Source organism: Myotis nattereri, assembly GCF_964212035.1.
Source record: "Myotis nattereri genome assembly, chromosome: 2".
In the NCBI taxonomy this organism is placed as follows: domain Eukaryota; kingdom Metazoa; phylum Chordata; class Mammalia; order Chiroptera; family Vespertilionidae; genus Myotis; species Myotis nattereri.
In genome coordinates, this window is record NC_138076.1 from 165,210,869 (window position 1) to 165,224,734 (window position 13,866).

Genomic DNA, 13,866 nt, shown 5'->3' on the forward strand with positions numbered 1-13,866 from the left:
AAGTGTTCTTTTCTCTTAGTGGTTCCCCAGGGTACAGTGGCATCACTAGGTCCCTAGAGAAAATCAGAATGAGCCCCTGTCACCTTATTTACTTCCCAGGGTGCCTCTCTTCCACCCTAGGACTCTTCTTATCTCAGTAGCCTCATGTTTTCCTTGTGGCCTCTTTGTTCACTACATCTACATACTCTACTTAAACCCTTTATTCTAAAACAATACCTCCATCTTTCACCTGTCATTCTCACCAACACCTTCTGTTCTCACTGCTCCTTCTGTCTCCACTGGGTAGCATGGGTAATTTTATGTAGAAAATTTACATTAAGAAGTGGATAACAGAAGCTTAGCCTTCCATGGGATATTTGATTTTTCATCTCCGTATGCCAGGCATCATGCACAGTGCTTTACACTCATCTCATTTAATTCTTACATTAGTCTTGGAGATTGTGGCCCACTCTTTTAATAGAAAGGAGTTGTTAACTTAAACAAATGTCCAGTTACATTGCATAGTCCCCTACTACACTGCCTTACTTCAGACACCAGGCACAGACTCCAGAGTTTCCTGGCCGTCTGCATTTCTGACCAACTGGCTATAAATTTTGGGCTTCCTACTAGCTGCTCAGCTTCCATAATTTTCTAGAATGATTCACAGAACTTAGGAAAGTGTTCTAGGTACAATTACAGTGTTATTATAAAGAATACAAGTTAAGACCAGCCAAGTGAAGACATATTCAGTGAGGTCTGAGAGGGTCCCAGGTGTGAAGCTTCTGTGTCCACAAGACATATCACCCTCCCAACAAACTGATCTAGAATTACCAACCAAGGAATCTTACCTGAGCTTCAGGTGTCTATACAGTTTTTATTGTGATTTCATTGCATAGTGAATCATTGGCCATGTGATTGAACTTAATATCTAGTATCCCTCTCCTCCCCTCCCCTAGAGGTTGGGCTGATATCACCTGTCTCAGAGTCCTAACCCTCTAATTCATGGTTCATCTTTCCAGCCTGAACTGCTACCATCCTGAGGTATGATCTGAGAGGCCCACCATGAATAATAAAGACACTCCTATCACTCAGGAAATCCCAAGTATTTGGAACTTACTTCCCAGGAACCAGGGACAAAAACCAGCCAAAATATTTTTTAATTGATTTCAGAGAGGAAGGAAGAGGGAGATAGAGATAGAAACATCAATTATGAGAGAGAATCATTGACTGACTGCCTCCTGCATGCCCCCCACTGGGGATCAGGGCCACATGTGCCCTTGACTGGAATTGAACCTGGGACCCTTCAGTCCACAGGCTGACGCTCTCTCCACTGAGCCAAACCACCTAGGGCACAGCCAACATTTTTATTGTCCAACACCAGTTAGTCAAATTATCCTATATAATAAAAGGGTAATATGCAAATCAACCAAACGGCAGAACGACCGGTCATTATGACATGCACTGACCACCAGGGGGCAGACGCTCAACACAGGAGCTGTCCCCACCCCACAGGCCCCGATCATCTGATCAGGGCTTGCTGGCCAACCTCTTGGTCCCTTCCCCCGGCCGGCAGGCTCCGATCACTCGATGGGGAACGGGGAACCAGAGGTAGATGGTGGTGGATAAGGGTGGTACCAGGCCAAGGCCCCCGCCCTGCTGGTCTCCCCGGGGACAGGGCCAGCGAGTGGGCGGAATGGCCAACCTCTTGGTCCCTCCCCCTGGCCGGCAGGCTCCAATCACCCAATGGCGAACGGGAAACTGGGAGTGAGTGGTGGGGGGCCGGTGCTGGCTGCCAGCAGCGGGGAAGATGGCCCTGTTCGCAGGCCAGGCCTAGGGACCATGCCCATGCATGAATTTCGTGCACTGGGCCTCTAGTATGCAAAATAATTTTTTAAAATTATATTAAAAGGATATTAGCTATTATCTAATTCTGTAGTAGACTGTATCAGAATCATTTAGGAATATTTTAAAATGCAAGCTCATTGGTAGAAGGGCTTGAGAAGCTGTACTTTTAAGCTTGTTTTAATGGAAATTTTCATACATACACAAAGATAGAAAAACTTGTGTGATGAATCCATATGTACCCATCGCTCAGCTTTGATAATTTATCAACTCCTGGGAATCTTGTTTCATCTGACTCTACCACTTTCCCCCATCTTTAATCATTATGAAGCAAATTCTAGGTATATTATTTGTCTATAAAAACTTCAACAGGCCAAGTGCCCCTCATAATAATAAAGAGCTAATATGCTAATGATCAGGACGCCGTAACACATAACGACCGATCGCAGGAGGCTGCCTGCGTGTGCGCAGCGGGACATTGCTCCGGAGATGGGGCAGAAGTGGGGAGGCACCCAGAGGAGGTGGGACCATCCTGTGCCGGGGAGGGCGGGGGTGAGAGCCCGTAGCACCCCTCTCACCAGTCCCTCACCACCCACGCTTGCACTCAGAGCGCCCCACTGCCCACCTGCCAGGGGAAGGAGCACAGCGCAGCAGGCAGGAGGCTTCCGTGCCATGACAGGGTGGAGCCGCCACATTGCTCCTGAGACCGGGCAGAAACAGGGATGCGCCTGGAGAAGGCGGGACCAGCCTGAGGCAACTTGAGGAACTGAGGGCGGGCCTTGAAGCAGCCAGAAACAGCCAGAGGGATCAGGGGCTGAGCCAGACGTGCTGGGATCCTAGTCAGTATATAAGAGGATAAAAAAGCTGTGGTACATTTACACAATGGAATACTATACAGCTGTAAAAAAAAAAAAAGGATCTCTTACCCTTGAGACATCATGGATAGACCTGGAAATTATTATGCTTAGTGAAATAAGCCAATCAGCAAAAGACAAATATCACATGATCTTATTTATATGTGGAAGCTAATGAACAAAATAAACTGACAAATGAAATAGATCCAGAGACATGGAAGCATGGAACAGACTGACAGATCTCAGATGAAAGAGAAGAGTTGTGGGGAGAGGGGAAAGGAGATTAACCAAAGAACTTACATGCATACTAGAGGCCCAGTGCATGAAATTTGTGCACTGTGGGGAGGGTCCCTCAGCCCAGCCTGTGTCCTCTCACAGTCCGGGACTCCTCGGAGAATGTCCACCTGCCAGCTTAGGGGAGCGGTCCTAAGCCGGCACTTGGACATCCTTCTCGCAGTCTGGGAGCCCTCACTCCTTACTGCCCATCTGTTTGCTGCTCCTTACAACTCAGCTCACTGCTCCTTAGCGCTGCTGTGGAGGCAGGAGAGGCTCCCACCTCTGCTGCTGTGCTCACCAGCCATGAGCCAGCTTCTGGCTGAGCAGTGCTCCTTCTATGGGAGCACACTGACCACCAGGGGGCAGCTCCTGCATTGAGTGTCTACCCCCCGGTGGTCAGTGCACATCATAGCGACCGATCGTTCTGGTCATTCCGCCATAACGGTCACTTAGATTTTTATTATATGGATATGCATAGCCCATGGACACAGACAGTAGTGAGGTAAAGGTCTGGGGTGGGGTGGGAACCGGGTGTAGGAGGACAAAGGGAGTAAAATGGGGAACATTTGTAATACTCTAAACAATAAAAATATTTTTTTAAAAAATTACATTATTGACCTCTAAAGATAAGGACTCTTTTAAAATATAATCACCTACCTGGCTGGTGTCTCTCTGGTTACAGCGTCAGCCTGAGCACTGAAGGGTCTCAGGTTCGATTCCTGGTCAAGGGCGGGTACCTACCTGGGTTGCAGGTTCGCTCCCTGCCCCAGGTTGGGGCATGTGTGGGAGGCAACCAGTCAATATGGCTCTCTCGCATCAATGTTTCTCTCCTCCTTCTCTCCTTCTCCCCCTCCCTCCCTTCCACTCTCTCTCTAAAAAAAAATGGAAAAAATACCCTGTGATATATAAAATCACCTAAAATATTTTATTTGCACCTAAAAATATTTTTCTGTAAACATTTACTCATAACAAATCAGAAAGTACAAAAATAAAAAAATTAATTTAAAAATGATTATTTTATACTGTTTTATATCCTTACAATTACTTTGCTATATATGTGTATGATTTCTAAATATATCCACTATAAATAAAAGAGGTTTGCAAAAGTGAAATTATTCCATTTATATGGTTTTATAACTTGCCTTTTTCACTTAACAGAATAACACAAATATCTTTTCAGATAGCTCATGTTGACTGTCTCACTAAAACATGTAAAAAAAAGATATGTCTTAGTGATATTGAAAAATATTAGCAGTAACTTCTTAATATCATAAAATATCCAGTCAATGTTCACACTCCCTTAATTGTGTCTTTTTTATAGTTGGTTTACATCAGCAACTGGTTGACGTGTTTAACCCTACCAGACCGCTGTATCGATTTTTCGGTAATTTCCACACAAAGGTGGAATATTGGCGCTAGATGAAAGGTAGATGAAAGGTAGACCTATTTTCTACAATGTCTCCAAGGTCCATCTTATTCTAACCACTTGTTTGCATGTAACTAAGATTTTTCTATATCATGTTGGTTTTTCTCTTTAATGCTCAGGAGCCCAGGTATAGGGGACAGTTAGGCTCAGGGCCTCAGGTCTGGTAGGATTAAATCTCTTAAAATTAAATCTCTCTTTTTTTTTTTTTAATATAGTTTATTGATTTTTTACAGAGAGGAAGGGAGAGAGATAGAGAGTTAGAAACATCGATGAGAGAGAAACATCGATCAGCTGCCTCCTGCACATCTCCTACTGGGGATGTGCCCGCAACCCAGGTACATGCCCTTGACTGGAATCGAACCTGGGACCTTTCAGTCCGCAGGCCGACGCTCTATCCACTGAGCCAAACCGGTTTCGGCAAAATTAAATCTCTTAATCTGTAGGTTTCTAATCCTTCCCTTTGTAGTTTATTTGCTGATGATACTTGGTTGTTTTCCTGCAGTCTAAATTTTGCTGATTGAATCCCCGTGGTATGTTTAACATGTTCCTCTGTCACTTGTATTTTCTGAAAATTAATAGTTAGATTTAGAGCCTTGATGAGATTCATATTTTTGTTTTTGTTTCTTTTGGTTGGTGGGAAGAATATTTATTATTGTAGGTGTTCTATTCTCCCAGCTGGAGGCACATCCTTAGAGTGGTCTCCTTTTTCGTGTGGTATTAACTGCCATAGGTGCTCATTCACTAGGGAATCTGTGTTTTACATTAAGCTCTCTAATTGTGATGTAGCAGCTACTCTGAGAACAGCATTTGGCAACCACGGATCTAGTCTAACTCCTCTGAGGGGAAATAGGATCTGATTGAGAGGGAAATGATTTCATCAAGGTAACAGCATAAGAGTTGCAGGATTCAAACTTAAAACCTGCGCTTTTTCCCCTGTACCTCGATAAAGGCCTCCCTGGGCCTCTTCTCAACTCCAGTTATTGTTCTACTTTCAACTCCAGGGTAGAAACAACAGGAGTCAGCAAGGTGAGACCCACTTTGAAAGGTTCCCAGCTCTTGGCCCATTCTGCCCCTCAGTCCTTTCTCTCCCGCTCTGCCTCATAAGATGGTGCTGCAATGGCAGATGTGTGAATAGAAAGGATAAGAGATGGGATCATCAAGAAGAAAAAGAATATCAGATGGGACAGTTCCCTCAGAATTCTCTCTGCGAGCCGACCAACTAAATGTCACTTGATAGGGGGAATATTTTTGAGAAATGAAATGGAGTTAGATTAGGAACAAGGAAAAACTTTTCTCCTGAGAGAATGCTGCACCTATAGTAACTCATGTTTGAACATGCTTGGAAAGTTCATCTAACAAACATTTATTTCATGAGTGCCTGCTGCATGCGGGCACTGGGCTGGATGCTGGGACTTCACAGATAAGAAACATACCTGCCCTCAAGGCTCTCACAGTTTAAGAAGAAAGAGAGTGATAATACAGTCAGGTCCGAGGCTGGACCTGGAGTGGCTAAGACGAACAGGAGGAAAAAGGACAAGGCCAGAGATGGAAAGTTAAGCATTCTGGACATTGGACCAGTTGGTCACGTGCCCTTTTCCTCATCCACAGTCAACTTGTAGGTAAACTTTTTGTTAATAAAAAAAATATCACTCCCAAACTTTCCAACCTGATTTCAAGGTCTTGCACTTGCCTAGGTTCCTAATCAAATTTCCATAGGTAATTTTTCTTTGAGGGCTCCACTTGCTTCCCTCTTTTCCCTCTCTCCACAACATATTATATAGGAAGAATTCTTTTTTCCCAAGCAGTACTTTAATCCCTTATTTCTGGTAGCTGAGAGCTGCTTCCAAATCATTGCCTTTAAAATCCAATCTAACAATCTAGCTTTATCTTCCCCCTTCTGGACCTCCATTAGATCAAACACTTTCAGCACTTGCTCAAGGTTGGTCATGCTATTTACTTATTTTGCTGAATGTTTGGGTTTCTCTGGTCCATTTTTCTCCAGCAGGTAGGGAACCCCAGGACTGGGGCCTTCTTTATCCTCACTACCCCAGTCTCCTAGAGAACATAGCTCTGTTTAGCTACCTGCGTGCTTAGGAGAAGCTTCCAGAGTGAGTGGTTCATTAACTGAGGGCTGGGACTGTTTGTATAGGGATGGGAGGAACTAACTCAGACTCTTTATAGTGCTGCCAGGAATTTGACAAGGCTTCAGAGAGCAGAAGCGATACAAAGATTTAGAGCTAAACATCGCCTTACCCGGCATTTATAGATGAGGAAACTAAAGCCAGAGAAGCAGAATAACTTGCTAGTTGGTGGCAGAAACAAGTATTTGACTCCCAGACAAGTGAGAACCTGGGGTGATTTAGCCTGGAAACATTTCAGGAAAGACAGGTCAGAGAAATACAATGACATTCAGCACAGGCACTGGGGCGGTGGGGGCTTGCCCAGGGTGGGAATGGCTGGGGGGCGGGGGGAGGTGTCAGTTGGGGAAAAAGAAGACATATGTAAAACTTTAGACAATAATAATAATAATAAAATGACATTCAGTGTTTTTCTCCACCCCGCATCCTACTACCACCACTTCATCTCCTCAAAGGAGGGAACAAGAGCATAAAGGAAGAACTTTGAGGAGGCTTGATTCTAAAACACAAAAATGGATTTGGACTTTCGTGAGGTGTGATGGAGGGCAGAAGGCATTCACATTTTATGGACTATGGTATAAATAGTTCCCCCTAGTATTGAACAGTGTGCATACAACCTGCACGATCATACATGGTAGCCTGATTATTGACCTGGTTTTTTAGGCCATATGATATCCAGTGGGATAAAAATTAAGAATTTTATTTATAGAAATTATGTAAGATTTTACCAGCTTTTGTTCCTCACATATGTATTTTTCAGACCAAATCTTCACGGTGAAGTAAAGAGTTGAGTCCGAATTGTTTTCTTTCAAAAAATAAATTTAAATCCTTGTTAATTTCTCTAATCCCTAAAACTCAGAACTTTTTAAAACCTGGGTTATCACATTTGCAAAACTCCCAAACTTATACCTACCTACCATAGCCATGTTTAAAAGGTATTATGGTTGGTGGGTGAGAAGAGATCAACCAAATAACTTATATGCCTATGTTCATAACCCATGGACACAGACAATAGGGTGGTGAAGGCCTGGGTGGGAGTGGGGGTGGGCTAGAAGGGGTCTATAGGAGGAAAAGGGGAACATATGTAATACTTTCAACAATAAAGATTTTAAAACAATTATTATGTACATTTAACATGTTAGACTATTAAACTTTTTTTCTGTTAATGAAAAAGCGAGGAGGAAGTGAGACATCCTTTCTGGTGAATGCTGAGTGTTTCTGAATTTTTTTTTAACTGACCAGATTTGCCTCCATAATGCTATTGGAACACTTTCTCACGGTCAACAGTGACCTCCCATTACCAAGTCCAGTAACTTTTACAGATTCTTCCTGCATTCTAACCGCTCTGTAGCATCTGACTCTTTTTGGTAATTTCTCTACTGCTGTCTTTATTCTCATTTGCTATGACACACTAAACAGTCCCAGTTCTTCCCCCTCTCTGACAGTGTGTTAGACTACCTTGAGACTATCTTTGTTTTCATGTCCCTTGAGCCTGGTATTCAGCCCCTTGAGGAGGACTATTAGCCTGAAGTATGGTGAAAAGTTTGGACTGGCTTAGAGGAGAGCTCTGGAGGCAAGAAGATAAATGAAATAATTAGTCCAGTTTTCTTTATTTGACTGAGTAGATCTAGATTTTCTGCTAAAATTAAACAATAATGGTCTTTACTTCAAAGATGTACACAAAATTTTAATTTAAGTTGTTAGATAGAATTTTCAGGTTTTCTCCTATAAATTTTTTATACTTTTGGTATGCTCAATAGCCTACCCAGTAATGAGCACAAGCAAATAAAACAAATGAACTAGTTCACAAGTATGTACTGAATAATGCATCTTAGCTCAGATACTTCATCACCTTAACTGGTAGGAGGATCACGCTTCTGACCTATGGGCCTGGCCTTTCAGTCCAGTCCCATACTCCTAAAGTCAGGCTCCAAAATGTCAATGGTCTGGCCTCTAACTTCCTTCTTATCTAACTCCTAAAAGCTGGAGTTCACACAGAAGGGAAAGGGTCTCTAAAAAACACCCTGAGGAACAATTGAAGAAACCTGTGAAAAAGACTTGGTCCAGGGCATGTGAAAGATCTCTTTAAACATATGTGCAAGAGAAATTATATCTGCCAAGAATATAGAAGGCCAGTGTAAGGCCAGTGGGCAAAAGTTCTGATAGAGCTATTTTAAAATGAAGTTCATCCTCAATAGAAGGTTATGTGAGTTTCCGGTTGCTGGAGGTATTCAAGAAGCAGAGGCTAAATGAACATTTGTCAGAGCTATAACAAAAGTAGCTCATCTATTGAGTTGAGAGTTGAACTGCCAAACCTAAATGATACCTTCATCTCCTCCTCCCTTCTGTTTTTAGAGGGAAGAGACCTAATCTCTGCTTGGGAGTCCTAGCATAAATAGTCCTAGCATAAATTCTCCTGTGAGAATTCAGACACAGGAGCAAAGATCGAATCAGGCAGATAGATAGAACTATAAGTGAGGACACTGGGGTTGGAACAGGGGAGTCAATGATGAGGCTCCTTGGAAGAAAGTATAAAGCAGGAGGCTGATGGAAGGGAAGGGTAAAGTGGGCCAAGGCAGAGAAGGACATTAGGGGAGGAGAAGAGTGGCCTGTGTGAGGGAGCAGAGAAGGAAGAGGGTCTGGTGTCTGCAGAAGATGGTAGCAGTTTACCCAGAGAGGAAGGCATAAGCCACAGGATCACTGAATTTCAACAGAAACTTAGGTATAGGCTCTTGTTCACTGGAAGGAAGGACATGGGAAAGAAGACATACCAATGCAGTGGGAACAATTTCCCCTTTAAAACTGCCCCAAAGAGACAACCTTCAACTTCTTGGTAAAGAGAGTAAAAGCTAATTTACATTTGCAAGTGTTTGAAGAAATTCAGGATTGATCCCTGCTTTTAAGCTACTTTTATACTTTGACCACTGCAGCGTCCTTCCACATATATCTCTTTAGTCACCAAAGGCATTTCTCTTTCAGGCAGAGGGCCTCAAGCTATACAAGGAGCTGAAGAACTTCCTGAGTGCAGTCAAAGGTGGGTATTGTAGCACTGGAGAAAATGCAGAGGTTTTTATGCAGCTCTGGCAGGTTTGGGGGGTGGGGAAAAACCCAACCGTACTCAGGGTTTTTATCGCTTGCTTGCTTGCTTGCTTCTGACTCCTGGAACTTGGAGGGACAAGGAAGAGTAACTTTTTCTATCCCAGCCCCAGCCAGCTTCCCTCACTGATAACCCAAACCTTCTCAGTTTATCCCCCTGATATGCCTGTCACTCGTATGATTATTCCAAACTACTTTTGGGAAACTTTATGGAGCTCTCTCCTTTCAGTAATGCATGAAAGCTCAAAGAGAGTGTCAGAAACCCTGCAGGAGATCTACAGCAGTGAGTGGGACGGTCATGAGGAGCTGAAGGCCATTGTAGGGGTAAGTGTTCCGGGCTTTCCAACTCTTCCCAACTCACTCCTGCCCTCATTTCAACATCACCTTAGCGTCTCCATCAAGCAAATAGGAAAACAAAGGAGCCAGCCCTAGCCGGTGTGGCTCAGTGGATAGAGCATTGGCCTGCGGACTGAATGGCCCCGGGTTTGGTTCCGGTCAAGGGCACGAGCCAGTTCACACTGTTCATTTGTATAGTGTCAGTCACAGGTAGAAGAAAAAACTGCAACTATGAAGGTAGAAACAAGTTTTCCCTAATCTGTGGACTCTCTGTTTTTGACCCTTTTCCCCTCTTTAAAACCTTATGGAAGGTTTCATGAAATCTAACTTCATGTAATTATTTACTCCCAAACTTACCTATCCTTCAAGCACTAGAGTCCAATACTCTGACCCTCTATTCCTGTTTTAATCCCTGAATGTATGTCTCACCTCTTATAGGGCAGTTCCTTGGGGAAGGGCTGTTTCTTCATCTGATTCTTCCCAGTGCTCAAACAAGGAAGTCCGCTGCAGAAAGACTTTGGGTATTTCCCTGGTATGCAGGTGTTGAGAAGTGGAGCCCTCACAACTCCCCTTTGCCTCTGCCCCACAGAATAACGATCTCCTTTGGGAAGACTATGAAGAGAAACTAGCTGACCAGGCTTTGAGGACCATGGAAAACTATGTAGCCCAGTTTGGTGAAATTAAGGTACCGACTGGATTTACCCAATCAGGGATGGGTGACGAGTGGCCCATATAAGAGACCATCTTGGGTTAAACTTACAAGTAGAGGTAGAGCCCGTGGTTAGGAACAAAGTTGAGTAGGTTAGGAGAAGGATTAAAGTTGAGGGTTAGTCAAGAGGTTAGGGTGGAGGGCTAAAGGTAGTGTGGGGGTTATGTTTAGACAGATTTCAGTGAACTAGATTTGGACTGATTTTAAACTAGATCCAGGTTAGAGCATCCCTTTTAGTTGTTTGAAACCGCTAATGAGACTAAAAGATGTTTATTGTAGAGAAGCAGAAGGAGTCATAATAGTTATCTGCAAATATTAGAAAGTCTGTTAGTTTAAAAAGGAAGTGAACCTCTTCTAAACAGTTCCAGAAAGCAGAATTAGAATTCATTCAATTAATATCACCTAGTCTGCCAGGCACTAATTTTAGATTAATAGGAAGAAATGAGAGGGAGCCTTAATTTTCCCATAGTTAGAGCTTTCCCAAAACGAAGTAAAATGGAATATACTATAAGATAGTGGGTTGTCTATTCTCTGTTCAAACAGAAGTCAAAGTACTTCTTAATTTAGTAATTGTAGAGATAGTTCATGTATTGCATAGGAACGTGTACCAAATAATTGTTAAGATCCTTTCAAATTCTGTGATTGAAAGAATGAGACAGGTCAATAACAGTATACTTTGTAATTTGGATGAGATTGAGGAGACTCTCAGTGGTCATAATATTTTCATTGTGCTTTAGGATTTTCAAAGCACTTCATATTCAGCATTTAATCTTTAAAATAACACCAAAAGACAAATAAGGCTACTGAGGCTTCACAAGAGATGGGCCTTGCCCTCGGTCACAAGGCTAATCAGTGGCAGGGTTGGGCATAAAATCCAAAACTCCTGCCTTTCAATTTCATAGGAGTCTCAAGACCACTTATCCCAGAGGCTGAACTAGTTTCTAGTGAGTTCGTAGGAAATGTTAATATTTAATGCAGGCCTCCAAGTGTGGGAATGCCCTTTATTTCCCCCTGAAAGCTCCCATTCTTTCCAGATAAGGGAGATCCCTTGGGTACAAAAGCATATTAGAACTTGAAATTTGGTAATAGGACCCAGGAATCTTGCCTCTCTGTTTGATACTCTGTTACCTACTTCCTGGCCACTGAAGAATATCAAGGCTTTTTCTCATGATTCTGGGTTAGGAAAGAATTGCCAAGAGAGGTCGGAAACTCGTGGACTATGACAGTGCCCGACACCACCTGGAGGCGGTGCAGAATGCCAAGAAGAAAGATGAGGCCAAGATTGCCAAGGTAAAAAAAAAAAAAAAAGCCTGGTAAAGCCTCCCCAGTCATGCTAGGTTTCGGAAATGATAAATTCAAACTCCAGGGTCCTGAAGGAAGTCCCTGTTTCCTCTGACACTGATGCTCTAAGGATAGCCAGAGAGTCAAGGCTGGGGAGGGCATGGCTCTGAGAAGGAGAGGCATGGTTCCAAGTAAGCCTGGTCCCTGAAAGGATAAAAGCAGCAGCGTCTATCCTGGGGCTCAGGATTGAGGGGAATTGCCCTGTCTCTTTTACCAACCAGGCAGATGAAGAGTTCAACAAAGCCCAGCTTGTGTTTGAAGACCTGAACCAAGAACTACTAGAGGAGCTACCTGTTCTTTATAATAGGTAATGACTAAGATTCTGGAAAGTGCTGTCACCTCATGAAAAAAAAGCATCCAAGAGTAGGTTGTAGCCTCAGCCTGGCTAACTTGTGTAATATTAGGCAATATTATCTCTCTAGACATTGGTTTCTTCATATGCAATACAGAGATAACCATCCTTGCCCTGCCAGCTTTTCCGGCTTTAAAGACAAGATGCTTGTTGAATAGGAGAGAGCTTGCAAGTAAAGTGCTGTCATCATGCACAGTAAGAGTATCTGGTTTCATGCCACAAGGATGGATTGTTTTAAACAAGCATGGTTTGTGACCATCCAGATCTACATAGATAAATCATGGGATGATTATTTCCATTAATGAAGATGTCTTTGTTTCACAGTAGGTAAAAGTGCTTTAGATGTAAATTTTTTACACTGGAAGAGGAATCTGAGCAGAAATTCCATTTGTATCCTATTTTCTTTTCACTGTACAAGCTATGCTTTAATGCAGTTGCAGCCATTGTATTTCATATTGTCAGTTAATATTAGTTTACATATGATGGAACCTTTTTAATAACTACATGTATTCTAAAACATTATATGACTTAATTTAAAAAGAAGTGAAATTTAATAGTTTCTTGAAATGTAAATTTTCCCAATTCAATTCCAGTAGAATTCCATTAATGTACATATAGCTTCACAGAAGTTCAATATTGCATAATGAGAAAGAGTAATTACTTATTATAATTGTATTTATTTTTTATTTGCATATAATATCTTCCCTTTTTTGTATGTCCTTATATTTATATAGCACTTTAAAAATTCTTCACAGCACTTTAATGTCTGCTTCAATACCTGAAGAGCCTGAATCAGATAACTTCATGCAGCTAGAGATCTGTTACACTTTGGTGTCAGCCTGGCTGAGTGTCTCCTCTGGCCTTCTCACTCCTGAGCGTCAAGTGTGCTCCTGGGCTGGCTCTGAGGAAGCAGATCCCAGAACATCCTGAGTCTTAGGATGTGGGGTGCTTTTCTCTGAGGGTCCTTGGTGGTGGCTGGCTTTGGCGAAAGCTCCTACCTTGTGTTTTCAAAAAAAGCCTTTCTTTACCAACCCTTTACCTGGATGTTTGTTGTTTTGCCTCCTGATAGTCGTATTGGCTGTTATGTGACCATCTTTCAAAACATTTCCAACTTGAAGGATGTCTTCTACAGGGAAATGAGCAAGGTGAGACACAGCTGGTCAATTTAGACATCTCAGGGGATTTTTGTAGTAAATATGAAAGTAGCCCTAATTTACATAATCATTAAGTATCCATATCAGTACCACAGATTTTTACCCTTTTCTCATGATAAAACAAAAGCACTTGATTAAACTGTGTTGACCATATTAAAGCATAAATCCATATCAGAGGGTCCTTTCCATCCCCGTTAACAAGTGAATAATAGGATCAAAACTTGAACTTCAGATGAATAAAGGAGGTTAGGCCTATGGAAGGAACAGCTGAAATGGGGAACTAAGTAGTGAAATATCTATCTTTGGTTGCTTTAGAACAAAGAGGACAGTGTTTAAGCACCAGTCAGTTTCTCTGGTAGTTCA

General features: G+C 42.5%; 1 protein-coding gene across 2 annotated transcripts in view; it reads left to right on the forward strand.

Moving 5' to 3' along the window:
- BIN2 (bridging integrator 2) overlaps positions 1–13,866 on the forward strand; it is a 30,909-nt gene that overhangs the window by 7,737 nt on the left and 9,306 nt on the right. For both annotated transcript variants that reach the window (XM_081082617.1, XM_081082618.1), the window contains exons 3-8: positions 9,495–9,549; positions 9,841–9,935; positions 10,537–10,632; positions 11,839–11,946; positions 12,219–12,304; positions 13,419–13,494. In XM_081082617.1, coding sequence (XP_080938743.1) covers positions 9,495–9,549; positions 9,841–9,935; positions 10,537–10,632; positions 11,839–11,946; positions 12,219–12,304; positions 13,419–13,494 — 516 coding nt within the window. The remainder of the gene's footprint in view (positions 1–9,494; positions 9,550–9,840; positions 9,936–10,536; positions 10,633–11,838; positions 11,947–12,218; positions 12,305–13,418; positions 13,495–13,866) is intronic.